Genomic DNA, 16773 nt, shown 5'->3' on the forward strand with positions numbered 1-16773 from the left:
CCCTATCCCAGTAAACATGAGGTCTTCTTTGGCCCTTGTGGATTGCCTGCACCTGATCTCCCTTTAGCCTTGATGGAAGACACTACTGTTACTCATGTTACTCAGCATCTTTATCTTTACACTCCTAATGTCCCGTTTTGTTTTAGAGATGATTTGCAATGGACACTCACTTTCCTTTTGGCTGATCCTGTAGAGCAGACTATCATTGCTCCACTCTACCCTCAAATCTGTGATTCTTAGGGAGTGTGAATGGAGACATTGTGTGTGCCTTACTCCGTTTTGACCTGGTGTCTTTGAACACTTATATGTTGCTTTCTCCAGATGAGATGCCATTTTGAGGTATCTTTACCTTTTCTTAGCTTCATTAGTCTTTAGTTTCTTTTCTTAAGTTTCCCTAGTCATCCCAATAATGCCATTTCCAAATGAGAATTTTGGGTACTCTGTATTTTCAAAGCATCTTTCCTTCATATCTGCCTTACCATATTGCATTGATTAACTCTTGAAAAGAAAGATTGAGAGATATAATGAGTTCAGGAACTTTGTTTAATTTATAATAATTGTAGTATGCATGTTTTTATATCGAGTATGCTCTTTCTTTCCCCTTTCCTCTTTTTGAAAACAGAATACAGTTGTATAGCTCTGATTTGCTTGGTATTTGCTGTGTAGCCCACGCTGACCTTAAGCTTATGATAACCCTGCCTGAGCTTCGTGGGAATTAGGATCATAGGCACCCACCATTCATTGCTCCTGGCTCTTTTCTTTTTGATATTCTTTATCATATTATAGAACTATTTGTAATAACTATCTAGTTTGTTGTCATTTTTATCAGAAGCATGTAAGATCTTCTCACTGTTGTATCTTTTAGGGGACAGGGTGTCTTTGTGTAGCCCAGGCTGTCCTTGGTCTCCGGTCCTTTTGCCATAGCCTTCTGATTGCTGAACTTACACATGTGTACTTCCTTGCCCTATGTATGATACATTTGGTTTAATTTATTCTTTTGCATCTGTTGAGATGAACAAGACTTTTTAGCTCATTACTAATATGATGAATTGTTTTTAGCATGCACATTTTTTTAAAGTTTTGAGGAGTCACAGATATAAATAAATATCCTGAAGCTAAAATACAATTTTTAAAACATTCTCTGGAAGACAGCTTAGTTTCAGTATTATTACTTACAATAATTTATTGCTGCATAAGTAGCCGAGGTTAAGTAAAGGTTAATAGAAGGATCTAGTAGAAACATCCATCTTGTTATTTTGAGAGTAAAATATTTTAACAGAATAATTATGATTGTTCAATATCTTCTTAAAGAATAACTGGAAAGTAACTTTTCTGAACTTGAACAATAAACATACCCATACCTACCTATACATTTTACATATCTAGAGGTAGGCAAAGCCAACTGTATTCAGGGTTTGGTTTTTGAATCACCAACATTTGCTTTTATCTCTCACTTTAAGTATACTAGGATGGAGTCATTAGTTCATATATTTTGAATAATTGTCAAACTACCTACACTGGAGAGATTTAAATACACGAAATACCATTAGGGCCAGAGATAAGATGTTATCTTATTTTGATTATCATATTATTTCCTATGTAACTGAATGGTCACGGCTCTTTTATATGACATCCTTTGGCTAGTATTTGCTTTCTGTGTTTTAATCCTATTTTAATATTGCAGTGGTTTACAAGTTAAAGTCTATGGTTAAAATAGAGAATTTTATGGTTAGAATATGGTTAAAATAGAGAATATGGTTAAAAGGTTAATTTTAAACATAAAGTTGTGTGTGTGCATGCAGACATGTGATGCGTATGTCTGTGTTCATGTGCATTTACAAGGGCATGAGCGGAGGAGGACAACACAGAGGCCCTGCCCTATTACTTTCTATTTTATTCCTTTGAGTCAGTGTCTCTCAGTGAACCTGGAGTTGTTCAAGTTTGGGTAGTCTGACTGGCCAGCAAGCCCCAGCGCATATTCCTGTCTCCTCCCTTCCATCAGTGTTGGCATTAGAGATAGATGCTCTTGGCTGGGTCTGGGGATCAGAATTCAGGTCTTGATGCTTAGACAACAAATACTATTACCCAATGAACGATCTCCACAACCCACAACATTGCTTTTTAATTATCATATTTGTAACTATACTATTTAAAATGTATTTGTGTGTGAAATTATAGACTTTGTACAAGAGGAGATGACATTTTCACAAAGAAGAGATCTAGATAAGCCAGCACAAACTATAACACTTAAATGTATTTAGTTGTTATGTTTTGCTTTTGTCTCTTGTATTTGTGGCAAAGGGCAGACTTCTGAAAACAAATGCAGACAACGGTAGAGTATAAGCACTTTCTCCAGCTTAGAACATTTGTAAGTCCTAGCAATGGACTCTTCTGGTTCAGTGTTTGTTGACTAAGGAAGAGACAGGTTAGAAAGGAGACACCGGCTGTCTTGTCCTCAGTCAGATAGCAGACAGCAGCAATATAAACTCATAGTGTTGCGCGGTGATGTCTTTTAAAGTTACACAGTTGGCAAACCCCTCACAGGTATGTTTAAGTTGCCATTGGGTATCAAGAAACATAGTAGAGGCTATAATACTTGCAATTAAGTATTGCAGTCTCCCTCTCCACTGGTAACTGGCACTAATACCCTGTGTACCTATCACTACCACCACCACCACCAGCACCAGCACCACCAACACAATCATCATCATTTAATATGTCTACTTAGGATTTGGCACAGAAATAGAGGTAATTGTGTGTGTGTGTGTGTGTGTGTGTGTGTGTGTGTGTGTGTGTGTGTGAAGGCTGAATGTCTGAGGGAGTAACTTTAAGGATGAATCTTTAGACTTTGGTTATTGTTTTAGGGAAGGAGAAACTGGAATGAGAAGTTAAGAAAACTGAACACAGAGTATGAAGGAAAGGGAAACATTGTAATTCTGAAATTGCTAGGTTGGAAGATGAAGTGGATGGATCAGACATGTCAGATTGGTGTGTGGATGGGTTTATGTGCTACATTGAAGATCTCAGGGGGAGAAGGTGGGGGAACGAAGATCTGGGAAGTTATCTTGGCTGGGGGGAGGCAAGCAGGTCTCAGCTTGGATCTGTGCTGGGGCTAGGTAAGAACAGACTACCTCAGAAGAGGTGTGAAGAGCCCGAGGACTATGAATATACCTCTCTCAACACACACTTAATTGCCTTTGCGTTTATTAAAAATGGAACCAGTGCAAAGTGAAAAAAAATAGGAACATACTTTTCAGAAATCTGTGAGATTGCGTCCGAATTCCCTGAAGTTAATGGTCTTGCTGTTGCAGAGTACCTGTAGCTGCATCACTGAGCCAACTTGGTTCCTTCTCAGTGCCATTCTGTGGAGCACTCGCAGCGTCTCTGGTTTCCCTGCCCTCTCTTGTCCCACTGTGAGGAATTCTGTATGGAGTAGCCAGAGACTTTTTCCTTTTGGATTACCAAAATGGGATGTCATTTCTCACACAAAATCTTTTCTCGTCCCTTGCCCCCTGCTCATCTGTGTCTCCAGCTTCACTTTCTAGGCTATGGCTGAAGGACCTGTCTTCTCTTTTAGCCTTAGAGCAAGCCTTTATGGTAGGTATTCAGTAGCTATACGTGAAGTGAGTGGATGATTCTGCTTAAATTTCCTGTAAGAAGTCAATGTGGGAAAACAAGTGAGCAGCTTGGCAATATGCTGTGTGCATTAGAGGTGTAGGTTAAATGTCAGTTTTGACCATTCTTGCCTTGCGTCTTTCCAAACCCACAATCCTGGTTTTTTGCTTGCCTCTCTGAATCCATTCTACTCTTCCAGTTCATCAGTGATCACTTTATTTGGATCGTACAAGCTCATAGGCTGTAGACCATGTGGTTGACTTCATCCAATCCTCTGGGGTTTTACATACACATCTTCTATTGAGTAATCCTGGTCCCTGTTGTATTTGAATAGTTCTATCGAGACTGGACATAGAGCTAAGTTGTAAGGCTACTTGTCAAGTGTGAGTGAAGCCTGGGTTTGATCACTAGTATCACGTATGTTGGGCATAGTTGCATGTGTCTGTTACCCACTTAAAAACAGGTAGGAAGATCAGAAGTTCAAGATCATCTTCGTCTTCATAGCAAATCCAAGACCAACTTGAGCTACATGAAACCTTGACACAAATAATATTAATAAATAATAGTAACAGCAAAAATTATAATAGTTACTATTACTTGTATACTTGGCTTTGTGGTGCAAAGGACATGACTGAATAACAGCCTCCTTTGTAGGAAGTTTTCGGAGAAGAAAGATCCTCGGAGAGTTTCATTGTGAAACACTGGAACTTCACCACTCAGGAAGCATTACCCTGACCACACTACTGTCCGGCGAACTTGATATGATCGCTTCCTTAGTGATAGTCCACACTGAACATGAGCTCTGATTCAGGCGATGTCCTAAGCACTTTCTATACATTACTCTGCTTTTGAGTGGGTTCTATCAGTATTCCTCTTCTATACTCAGCAACTCACCTGCGGTCACTCTGTTCTGATTTGCAAGTGAGGATTTAAGCCCAGGTGGTCTCATTTCCGATTCCTCCCCTCGTCTGTGCTTTTATATTCAATAGTGCCTCTCTAGCAGTTCCAGGGTCATAGAGTTAACGTTGACTCTGTAATGTTTGACTTGAAAGTTTGAAAAAAATAATATTCAGCTTAAGTTTTTAAAAAGTCACAGTTTCACCCTATCATTTTATTCTATCACTTCAAATTTCATTTCCCTTAAGGCAACCACTGTTAACAATATTTTCACGTTTTTTTTAAATCATAAGATTTTTTTTTTTAAAAAAAAAAACACCCATGGTGTGCTTGCAATTTTCCCTTTAGCTTTTTGTCTTCTGAAAAGGTAGCCGATTCCCAGTTAGTTGATAAGTTTTTTTTTTCTTTTTTATTTTTATTAAGGATTTCTGCCTCCTCCCCGCCACCGCCTCCCATTTCCCTCCTCCTCCCCCAATCAAGTCCCTCTCCCTCATTAGCTTGAAGAGCAACCAGGGTTCCCTGACCTGTGGGAAGTCCAAGGACCGCCCACCTCCATCCAGGTTTAGAAAATTGAGCATCCAAACTGCATAGGCTCCCCCAAAGCCAGTCGTGCAGTAGGATCAAAAACCCATTGCCATTGTTCTTGAGTTCTCAGTAGTCCTCATTGTCTGCTATGTAAGTCCGGTTTTATCCCATGCTTTTTCAGACCCAGGCTAGCTGGTCTTGGTGAATTCCCGAAAGATCATCCCCATTGTCTCAGTGTGTGGGTGTACCCCTCGCGGTCCTGAGTTCCTTGCTCGTGCTCCCCCTCCTTCTGCTTCTGATTTGGACCTTGAGATTTCTGTCCGGTGCTCCAATGTGGGTCTCTGTCTCCTTTCATCGCCTGATGAAGGTTAATATTCAGGAGGATGCCTATATGTTTGTCTTTGGATTCACCTTCTAATTTAGCTTCTCTAGGATCACGAATTATAAGCTCACTGTCCTTTATTTATGGCTAGAAACCAAATTTGGGTGAGTACATCCCATGTTCCTCTTTTTGGGTCTGGCTTACCTCACTCAGGATAGTGTTTTCTATTTCCATCCATTTGTACGCAAACTTCAAGAATTCCTTGTTTTTTACTGCTGAGTAATACTCTAATATGTATATATTCCATACTTTCTTCATTCATTCTTCCATTGAAGGGCATCTAGGTTGTTTCCAGGTTCTGGCTATTACAAACAATGCTGCTATGAACATAGTTGAGCATATACTTTTGTTGTATGATAGGGCCTCTCTTGGGTATATTCCTAAGAGTGGTATTGCTGGGTCCAGGGGTAAGTTGATCCCGAATTTCCTGAGGAACCACCACACTGCTTTCCAAAGTGGTTGCACGAGTTTGCATTCCCACCAGCAATGGATGAGTGTACCCCTTTCTCCACACCCTCTCCAGCATAGGCTATCATTGGTGTTTTTCATTTTAGCCATTCTGACAGGTGTGAAGTAAAAATATCTCAAACACAACTCTGGTAAACATGCATACATATTCTTATGTGTGCCTTATATGTATCTTATACACATGTGTATTTATATGCATGCATGTTTACTGTGTAGAGTTTGGAGTGAATTCAAGAAAAAGCATGCCACCCATGTCTAGGAAGACAGATGAAGTTAAGTTCTTAGTTGCTTGGGAACCTGTCTATACAATTCCCTATCCAATAGATTTAAAAACTCCAGGTGGATGAATTTTTTAAGTTCTCCGGACTTGAAATGTTATTTCTTTTACTTTAGAGCGATCATTGCTTTAGAATAAATTTGACAATATATGTATGACTGAATCATGTTGATGCTCCGAGAAAAATGAAGAAGCAGCTGTTTTCATCTGTGGAAATGGTTTTGATGCAGCTTTTGGTGCCTGACTTTCTGGAGTCAGTGTGAGAGTTTTGTTTCTAGATCCTTCTTTGAAGGAGGGCACTGCGATTTCTAATCAGCAACACACCACACACACACACACACAAAGTGGAAATAGCCATACTTTTTGTCATGCACTGGAACATTTTCCTAAAAAGCGAGGTCACCAGAAGCACATAGCAGAGAACACCCAGATGGCCCTCAGATTTGATTTCCTTTTCAGCTGCTCCTATTCAGCAGATGGATGGGAAGGCTGACCTCTCTGACACTTCTGCATCACTGCCTGCTACTCCAATTGCCTTGGTGAATGTTTTTTCATAAGGCTTCTCCTGGTACCTCAGAGATTGATGCCTGACTGCCTGCCCGTGCTATGCTTCATTACGCTGCTACTCTGGGAGCTTGAGAGATGCTGTATTCTATAAAAGGGGAATTCCTAGCTCATCAGAATCTCAAACATACCTTCCAGTCTCTCAGTTTGTGTATAATGTCTCCGAAGAGATTATCTTTCTAGAGGTACCACTAATTCATATCCATCTAAGGCTTATTTTATTTTATTTTTCTAGATTAAAAACAATGCAAGCAGTTCTCTAGAAATGTCTGTATTCGATTGTTTCCAACACACCCATTAAGCCTCGAAGACCTAGCAATTCGAATGTAGATATTGCTGATTTTCTTCTGTCGCTGTGGCTTTAGTGGCTGAGAACACATACCTGGGTGGAAGCTCTGTAGTTGCCATTTCTATCACTTTAGGGGAAGCCATTGCTTCCTTGTTTGTGTGCCAGTGCTGTTATTCATGCCAGACATTCAGGACTAACGTGACAGTTAAGCAAGCAACGAATGCCAAGTGTTTTCTCCATCCCCGGGATATGCTAAATGTACACTGAAATGTCTTTGAGGTGTAAGGGAGAGTGTTTGGGTGCCTGCACATACACCCTAAGTATAATTCCAAACACGAAGTGATTTTGTTCAGGTTTATTTGGACTGTGAAGCAAGCATATTTTTAAGGGAGAAGTGTTTTCGTGATCAGATTGATACATGGATGGTCAACCTTCTCTGTGGGGATGACTTCACTCTCTTCTGGTGACCCCCATATAGTTTGTGCTCTTCATTAGAGATGAGATCTGGAAACACACTGCACTCCGCCTCAGCTTCCATCTCAACAGCTAGGTTAAAATTTTATGAGATGGCAATGACAAGAAACTGGCACCAAACGTGGATATCCAGCTGGTTCTGGTTCCCAGAAGGCTGACCAAGGTGGCATGCTGAGGAGACCTCTAGGACCTGCAGTTTTGGCTTGTGTCAGGTTGTAGTCGTCTCCGGTGTCACAGGTCTCCACACAACTGGGCTTCAGCACAGGTTCTGATGCTAGTAGACTTCGGGCTTGGAAGCCAGTGCACGCTGGCTGCCTCTCCTTCTAGCTCGAGTTTCATCTCTTCTCGATGCAGTTTTGGTGAACTTTGCTCTTTGATGCTTGGGTTGCCACTTTGTTGTGGAACTTTGTTTAGGGAGTGTCTCTTCCCTTTCCACAGATCTAACATACGACCAGATTATGCAGACTCCAATTTCCATGACTTCAAGATGCACACATTCACCCGGGTGACGTCCTGCAAAGTCTGTCAGATGCTGCTGAGGTAAGCTTTCTCGGGCCTGTTCTCCAGTCTAAATGAACTGGGAGAGTTGCTAAGTATTTCCGACATCTTGGCCATATTCTCAAAGGTGTTCTTATGTAGTGGTGTTGCTTTCCCATTGGAGACACAGTCGATGGCCTTTGACCTGTTCTGTTTCCTCAAGATGCTCATAGAGATCCTCTGTCCCCATGCTGACGATACTTTGGACAGCATGGTGACCCCTTCTACCTATGCCTTGGACTAACAATTTTACATGAGCAGCATTTAGCACGTTTTAATAAGCCATTCTCCAATTTTACCTTGCAGAGGGACATTTTATCAAGGCTATTTATGCTGTAAGTGTGGAGCAAGGGCACACAAAGAATGTCTTGGAAGAGTAGACAATTGTGGCAGAGTTAATTCCATTGGTAAGTCATGTTTACTGTTGGGATTCTGTTTTTAATGAGGACATAAAACTTGCTAGATACAATTAAGGCCCGATTTATTCTTAATATGTGTTTATTGGAACATATCTTCTTGAACACATCATTAATAAGGACAATTAGAAAATTGTTTAATATCAGTGTGACTTTTCTACATGACTTAGTTTTAAATTATTTAATAGCTATTTGACTTTTACATGTGCTTGGAAGCAGAGGTCCTCAGGATACACTTGGATGGTATCATGACTCCCCTTTCGTTTACCTCAGCCCCCAAATATATCACCAAATTGTTTGAATCCTGCCCATGCAAATGGTAATGAAAACAAAGGAAAAGGAAGATATTCTTCCATCTTGAGCTCTTAAACTTTTTCTTTCTTTTAAATATTTATATCAGCTTCGTTATTGGTTCCAGAAGCAAACATTACACAGACTAATTCAAGAATTCATGAATTGAATACATTATCATTTTCCACATTAAACAAAGCATATATCCTTTGGATTTATGTAAACATTCTCTGCTGGTTTTTAAAAATAGCACTCTATGCCTGTTGTATGAGCCCGTTGCAAATTATGCATTCAATAGCCTTTGCCTCCCCCTGCTCCTCTTGGGCTGTCTCCCTTCTCTTTCTTTTCTGGCCTCTTTATTCTTTCTCTTTCTTCTCCTTTCTCTTTGTCCTTTTCCCCTGAGTTCCTCTGTGTTTTATCAATAAGACCTTTCAAAAATCAGGAAGAGTTTTTGAACACAAGAAAGGAACTTTAACAGCTTGAGTTCAAAAGGTAGCCATGTCAACCTTTGATTTTCCCAGAGGAGAAGGTGGACATTGAATTATTTTGGATAATGTGAAGAAGAGTGGAACAGAAAATACCTTATTCCAGGCAGGGCTGAGTTCAGAAAAGGAGCAGTTGTAGAAAAGGTGAGACCTACTAGAAGGCTGCGATCACAGCACAGCCCTGTCCTTCTGCTCCTTCATAGACATCTTCAGAGGGCCCCGTGTGCCCTCCTCTCTGCCTGGCCTGCACAGCCCTGCTTGCAAAGATCCTGACCTTGACTGAGTACCCCCACTGTGCTGAGTACTGCCATACCCTACAGAAAGCCTTCAGTTTTTAGAATAGCCCTTCCCGTGGCCAGTAAGCTCAGAGGGCTCCTGCTGCTCGCTGAAGGAGGTGACGTGAAACCGCTAAGGTTACCATTTTCATCAGCCTGAAGGTCAGGACAGTTTACAAAGAGGTGGAATAAACAGAAGTATTGTATACATTATGACTGTAATTCTCCCACCGTCAACCTGATACAACAAAACCTGTTTTATTGTTCCACCCTTCCATGTCTTACTCTTCGGTGAACATACTATTTGCTTATGATAGGCTAGGGTGCTTGCAAATGACCTGTAGTTTTAGATTCCAGTGTCCTAAATCACTGGATGAGGGCCAGGTGTTCATAATGACCGCACCTGCCCTCCCCATATAAGCCCTTAGAGCTAGTACTTTGATGCTTTCTGACCTAGGGCCACTCGTTTTAAAGCGAGGAAAACAGGCTCATAAACAGTTGAAAGTGAGGCAGCTGAAAATTAGGAATGCTAACGTCTGGTAGGCTCCAGATAATGAGAATCAGAGATAGCATCCAGTAAAAGGTAGCAGCAGTCTTTTTTTTTTCCATTTTTTTTTTTATTGAGAAAAGGAAAAAAAAAAGTTTCCCCCTCCTCCCAGCCTCCCATTTCCCTCCCCCTCCTCCCACCCTTCTCCCCCCCCCCCACTCCTCTCCCCCTCCCTCTCCAGTCCAAAGAGCAGTCAGGGTTCCCTGCCCTGTGGAAAGTCCAAGGTCCTCCCCCCTCCGTCCATGTCTAGGAAGGTGAACATCCAAACTGGCTAGGCTCCCACAAAGCCAGAACATGAAGTAGGATCAAAACCCCGTGCCATTAGCAGCAGTCTTTAAACTCTGTTTCGTAATTTACCATAAAGCAGGGGAAAGGTTTTCTTGTTTCGTTCCTTTCTTAATTCTGACTCTATTATATGAGCACACACCCTCGGGCTTCTGAGTCTCTGACACTGCTCTGAACCCTCCCACTGACCCACTGTCTCCCCATTCTCCATATCCACGACTTTCCCCTCTTCTCTTTGTGTCCTTTCCTGCTTCAGAATTTCAAGAGGTGAGCGGGTGACGTTGAGTTCTCCCAGTTAATGAGGAGTATGAAATGAAAGGTCTGCATAGCAGCCTTCCCTTTTCCTTCAGAGCGGGCTTTGTCATTCAGAGGCCTCATCTTCAGGATGAAGGGGCTCCGTGTGATCACTGCATCAGCACTTTTCTCCCCTGCTCCTCAGCAAGTGTCCTCTAGAAACCAGAAGACCTTGCACTCTGTCTTCAAACTTACCCATCCTTGGACTAGTCTATGCAGCCGCTGTGGCTAGAGTGTCAATCTGAGCTGCTAGGTCTGCCGTGAGTGTGGTAGAATAGATACTGTACTGCGTTATTATGGGAAACCTGCTCTCATGCTCTCTTCCCTGCTAGGCTGAAAATCCCCGCATGCCATGTTTCGCGTTGAGATTTCACAGGTTAGAAATGGCATGCTTGGCAATGCATTGACCCTGACTTCTGCAGTATCGGGGGGCTACACAGGCTCAGGGAAGGAAGGAGGAAGCACGGGGTACATTTGGGGATAGAGACATAGTTTACTGGAGTGGGAATTTTGTATGGAGTGGAATGTGCTGCTTGGTGAGCTTGACTTTGAGGAAGATTACCCTAACAGGCAAATTTAAAACGAGTTAGCGGTGTTGATTTGAGGCCAAGTTAAATGTTTATGTAATCATTTTCCCACATCACATCAATCGTGGATTGAGACTCATTCTCACTTTATAGAGGTTTCTAGTTGCAAAGCTTAGCTCCGTCTAACTATATTCTCAAGAGCCAGGGAGATTCTGGCTTGTTAGTGTGTGTCAGAGTACATTTGTAGATGGGGGCGCCATGATGAATATGGATGGTGACATTGTAATAAACCTTGGACAGTTGTTCAAGGAGAGCGTGATGTTTTCGCTTGAGCGGGTCATATGCACAGAAGGAAGTGTGGAGGTGAGGAAGCACAGATTCACACCACGATAGTGTAGACCAGGGTCCAAAGGAAGGCTCCAGAAGCCCTGCTTTGCTGTCATGACCACATCCTTGCACACTCTGGCTCTCTCACCATAGGCCTTGCCTCGCTCACTCTTTCTTATGGGAAACTGTTAGCCATTCTCCTTGATAACTCTCTCTCTCACACCCCATTATCCCATAGGCAGCCTTTAGAGATCGGACTTATTTTTCTCACTTAAGTTTTAACCCACATCTAACGAAGATTGGTCTTGGCTCCATCTACATATAACATGTGTCCTGAAATGTGTGACATCTCCATCTTCAGCTTACATATCATCTGCCAGTTGCCGTTAAGTAACTTCCAGGACCTAGGGAAAAGCTACTTTTTCTTTCCCGATGCGTGCTTTCTTAACTCTTTGTCCACATGCTCACCCAAACCCAAGTGTAAGTTGGTGCATCGCCCTTCTTGCTCATCCGCTCTTCATTCTTCTCCTATCTTGCTGAGAACCTGCTGCTGCAGCGTTGATTTAGATGGAAACCTCACTGATTCTGTTCTGCCTTCTGTGTTTCATCTTATTCCTCAGACAGACTTTCTGAACTCATCTTTCAGAATCCATGGTTATCATATCACTCACTCACTTCTGTTCTTGCCATTTCCTACAGAATACTGTCCAAACTCCCCTCAACAGCACACCTTGTTCTGCATCGTTTTTCTGCCCCTCTTTTGGCCATCCCTTAACTTCCCCAACCAACCTTTGATCTCTGTCTAGTCATAGTTCCTCAACTACTTTTCTCATATATCTGCTTTGTTTCTCTTTTAATCTTTCCTTCCTCATTCTGTTCAGTTTGAAAACTCAGCGCAACTATTACCCCACTTGGAAGACGTTCTGGTACTCTACCCGCCTGGCTCTTCTTCGTCTACCAGTTATCTCTGTTTTCCCGGCATCTTATAATTAACTTTACCAAGGCATTTATCATATTTATGATGACTGCCATCTGGCTGATCTCTCTAATTAGGCTCAACCATATGCAGCTGATGTTTTGACCTCAGGGAAGACTTGGTGTGTAGATATGTGGATGGATAAGCCACTCGAGGGATAGACAGATGCCTGAGTCAGGTTCCTGGGTCCTCTTAGGCTTAGAAACAGTATGGAAGTTTATGCAGGTTTGGGTTCCATGCTTGTGGAGGTAAGAGCTTGGTAAAGGAAATAAGTAAATAAGGATAGCTAATAATAAGAAATCCTCATTCTGTGATTCATTGGCTTGTACTTTGAGAATGAAATAAACTAAGTAGACCTTTTACATTCCTTTCTGGGTAGTTATGCAAGGAAAGAATTATGCCCTAAGCATTGATTACCAGGCAGTACACCTGGTGTAGGTTAGCGAGAGGCAAGAAAATGAACCAACTCACACAACACCTGGTGTTTTCTAAAAAAGCTCCTTGCATGTAAACCTACTTCCTGATCCAGTCAATTCCATTGTTAGAATTTTTATTTGGCTCTTATTGCTACCTCTAGATGGAATATTCCTTCTTTCCTCCTTAGCAATCCGAAATCAGTCCCTTCTTTTTCTCAGTTCTCCTGTCCAGCTTCCTTGCCAATCATTAACATCTTCTTGATCGCCAGATGGTCATGTGAATTTGACTTTAATTAACCGAGGGTATAGGGCTCATTTTGTTTTCCAAGGTTAGGCTGTACTGTACTAGGTGGTATCCCTACTCCCCACCCCCTGTCTCTAGTAGTTTTAAAGTTTAATTCAGTGAACATACACTGCTGCCTGGCATTTCATACATCCTCCAGAGCAGGTCGTCCACCAAGCATGTGGCTGTCCAGTTCCATGTGTGTCTACCAGCATGTCCTGGAAACAAACATTTTTTTTTAATCACTGCCATTGGTGAAAAACACATATGTGGCTTCAGCTCAATTACATGGGGAGCTGTATCGTAATGGAAGACTGGGACTCGCTCCTGAGATCATTGCTGTCTCCGCCGCCACTCTTTTTCTTGTAGCTTATATGTACCTTTGGTGTAGAAGGGAAAGGTGGGGAATATGTTTCTTATCTTTTGAATCCATCCCTTTGTACCAAGTCCAAGGGTAGGATACTGAAAATCAAGTTATCACTTTCCCCACAATAGAACAATTTCAATATAAACGCAGTTCCAACAATGCTGTTATGTGGCTAAACATTAACCACCAGGCTTGAAAAGATTCTTTGATTGTGGAAGTTAGCCTTGTTTTTTAGATGTTTTCTTCTCTTGGTTTAGAAACCTTTTATATTTCACGCTCTATTATCCTTCAAATCTATTGAGTCTTTATTCACCCTGGAAATAATAATTGCTTGGCAAAAAGATACAGTGCATTTTTGAATGAAGCAATCTATTCATATTAATACATGAGCATGACAGATTATTACTTTAAGTATATCTGAAGTATAAGAAAACCATGCATATATATATATATATATGTATATATATATATATGACAAAGTGTGCAACTTGGAAACACAGTTGAAGGTTGGGTAGTTAAGTTAGTTTGCATCTTAATGCCTGGGGATTTGCATGGACATAAATAAAGGCCAGGAAAGGAATTCTGTTCTACCCCTTTCGTTGAACTCCACTTGACTCCCTCATGTTCACCATAGAAGCTTTGATGATTACCACTCACACAGGCTCTGAAGTCTGTGCCAAAACTTTCCAGTGATAGTAATGAATAGGTATAAGCACCATTATATGAGACTCTCAGCAAGTTACTGCAGAGCTGATGCAATTCTAGGGTGGTGTTTCCTTCTCCCAGTTCGCCATGGAGGAAGGGCTAATCCCAGATTGCCAACTTCAGGGTCATTTATGATCTTGCTTGTTGTAACATGTGACTAAGCCCTTTTGTCCCCTTCCTGCCCCGACAGCAGTCAATATAGTATATAGCTTCCCCCCATCTTCCAGATTAAACAAAGAGAGTAGCCTTGGGTGCAAATATCGCTGGCGCAAACAGCTTTGGCTTAATGTATCTTTTCTTTCAGGAGGAATGCAAGCCTCAGCTGCCCTAATATTTAACCGAAGCAGATCCCCATTTGCTTATCTGTTTAATTGCTCCTTTATCTAGGTCAGCTGCTACTCCTGCTCCTGCTGTAGCCAGCTCTAATAGGAATGAATTTGCCTTGGTATCCGAAAACTTAAACCTGGGAGATTGTTACCTAGAGCCTGCACCACAAATTGGCATCCGAAACAGGCTCTTTTATAAATAGCATTGCATATTTTAAGAGGAGGTATAACTCAAAGAGTAAAATGTTAGTTCAGCCTTCTACCACCAGACATTTTAACACGTTAATTTAACATAAACTGAGCCTTGATCTCTGATTTCATTACCAAGACGTGACTTTGCTTTTGTGTAAAGGCACTTAATCCTTTTGTATAAATGAGTCATCTTTCTTGATTCATCAAGACAATTTTATATGCAAGGGTAGTTATTTTACCTTTCACTTGACAGTTGGGTCAACTTAGTGATATCTTAATAATTGTTAAAAGTAAGAATTGGAAACTGTTGTGTGATTAGATTCAAGTTGAAATCAAAACTTTCCCCCCATGTATTATTTATGGTTTGTGACTTTCTGTTCTTTCCCAAAACCCCATTGAAGATCAGAGCAGTGAGCATAGCATTCACATACTATCTTCCTAACATTGACCAATCCTGGCAATAGCCTGTAAGCCATGAAGGCTAGGTACCTTCCATTCAAACATCAGTAGCTGCTTTCATGTGGCCCCTCTTTTGACAACCAGTCTTACTGCACGTTGGTTTGTTTAAGTGTTAAGTAGAACTTCAGATAAAAGAAAAAGCAATTTGTGTAGTAAGATGTGAATTGAGAGCCACTTCCATCGGAAAAACAAACATAACAGGACTGAATTTGGTATTTAAATAAGCACATTATAGAATGGGAACCTAAAACTTCATTGAAAATCATTTATCATACCCAAATATGCCCACTGAGCTCTGCTGGTGTTGGAGATGGAATTCGGCAAAGGCTCCAAGCACCTTAGTTACACCACTTAGAATTACATTAAGCCAGTTGAGACACGATGAAAGAATGCAAGGCTTAAACCCCTTGAGGGCCTGTAAGTCACTGTCTAGAAAGGTTCCTGAAAGGGTAAGAGCATTTTATAGTTTGATCAATAGGAGCCTAAGAAGTAGGCTGCAGGGTAGGGACAAGTTGAGGATTAAAAACTTTTAGAAACTTGAAGAATTGAATAACTATCCTAAAGAAAGTTCCCATGAGAAAAAAAGAGATGGAAAGGAAAGGAGATTTTTCTCTTCATCTCTCAACCATTCTTCTGGGTCAGAATTCAGCCCAATACTAGATGATAACCAGCTCTTATTATCCAAGATGTAGTAGCTGTTCCTCCCACACACAGAATTTCCTAGCAGAAAATACTATAAATACATATATAACATATATAAACATAATGAGTTTCATAAGTATATGAAATACAAAACAGAAGATTACTATATGACATGATCACATAAGAACTCAGATTTTTTTCTTTTTAATTGTTTTTATTGGGCTATATATTTTTCTCCTCTCTCCTCCCTTTCTCCCCATCCCCTTCTACCTTCTCTCATGATCCCCATGTTCTCAATTTACTCAGGAGATCTCATCTTTTTTTACTTCCCATGTAGATTAGATCCATGTATATCTCTCTTAGGGTCCTCTTTGTTGTTTAGGTTCTCTGGGATTGTGTTTTTCTTTGCTTTATGTCTAAAAACCACTTGTGAGTGAGTACGTATTATATTTATCTCTCTGGGTCTGGGTTACCTCACTCAATATGAGGGTCTCTAGATCCATCCATTTTTTTTTTTTTGCTTCTTTTGTCAAAAATCAGGTATTCATAGGGGTGCGGGTTGATATCTGAGTCTTTGAATTGATTCCATTGTTCCTCCTGCCTGTTTTTATGCCAATACCAGACTATTTTCAGTATTTTAGCTCTGCAGTAGAGTTTGAAGTTGGGGATTGTTTTGGCTATCCTACGTTTTTTTGTTTTTCCATATGAAGTTGACCATTGTTCTCTCAAGGTCTGTGAGGAATTTTGCTGGGACTTTGCTGGTCATCACATTGAATCTGTAGATTGCTGGTCATCACATTGAATCTGTAGACTGCTTTTGGTAGCATTTTATTTTTATTATATTAATTTTCCCTACCCAAGACCATTAGAAATCTTTCCATTTTCTGGTATCTTCTTCAGTTTCTTTCTCCAAAAACTGAAAGTTCTTGTCA

General features: G+C 41.0%; 1 protein-coding gene across 2 annotated transcripts in view; it reads left to right on the plus strand.

Annotated features, from left to right (window-relative positions):
* Positions 1 to 16773, plus strand: part of Vav3 (vav guanine nucleotide exchange factor 3) — a 320561-nt gene that overhangs the window by 195832 nt on the left and 107956 nt on the right. For both annotated transcript variants that reach the window (XM_026789648.1, XM_005367914.2), the window contains exons 16-17: positions 7930 to 8031; positions 8335 to 8435. In XM_026789648.1, coding sequence (XP_026645449.1) covers positions 7930 to 8031; positions 8335 to 8435 — 203 coding nt within the window. The remainder of the gene's footprint in view (positions 1 to 7929; positions 8032 to 8334; positions 8436 to 16773) is intronic.

The sequence above is a fragment of the Microtus ochrogaster genome, unplaced genomic scaffold (genome assembly GCF_000317375.1).
Source record: "Microtus ochrogaster isolate Prairie Vole_2 unplaced genomic scaffold, MicOch1.0 UNK25, whole genome shotgun sequence".
Classification (NCBI taxonomy): Eukaryota; Metazoa; Chordata; class Mammalia; order Rodentia; family Cricetidae; genus Microtus; species Microtus ochrogaster.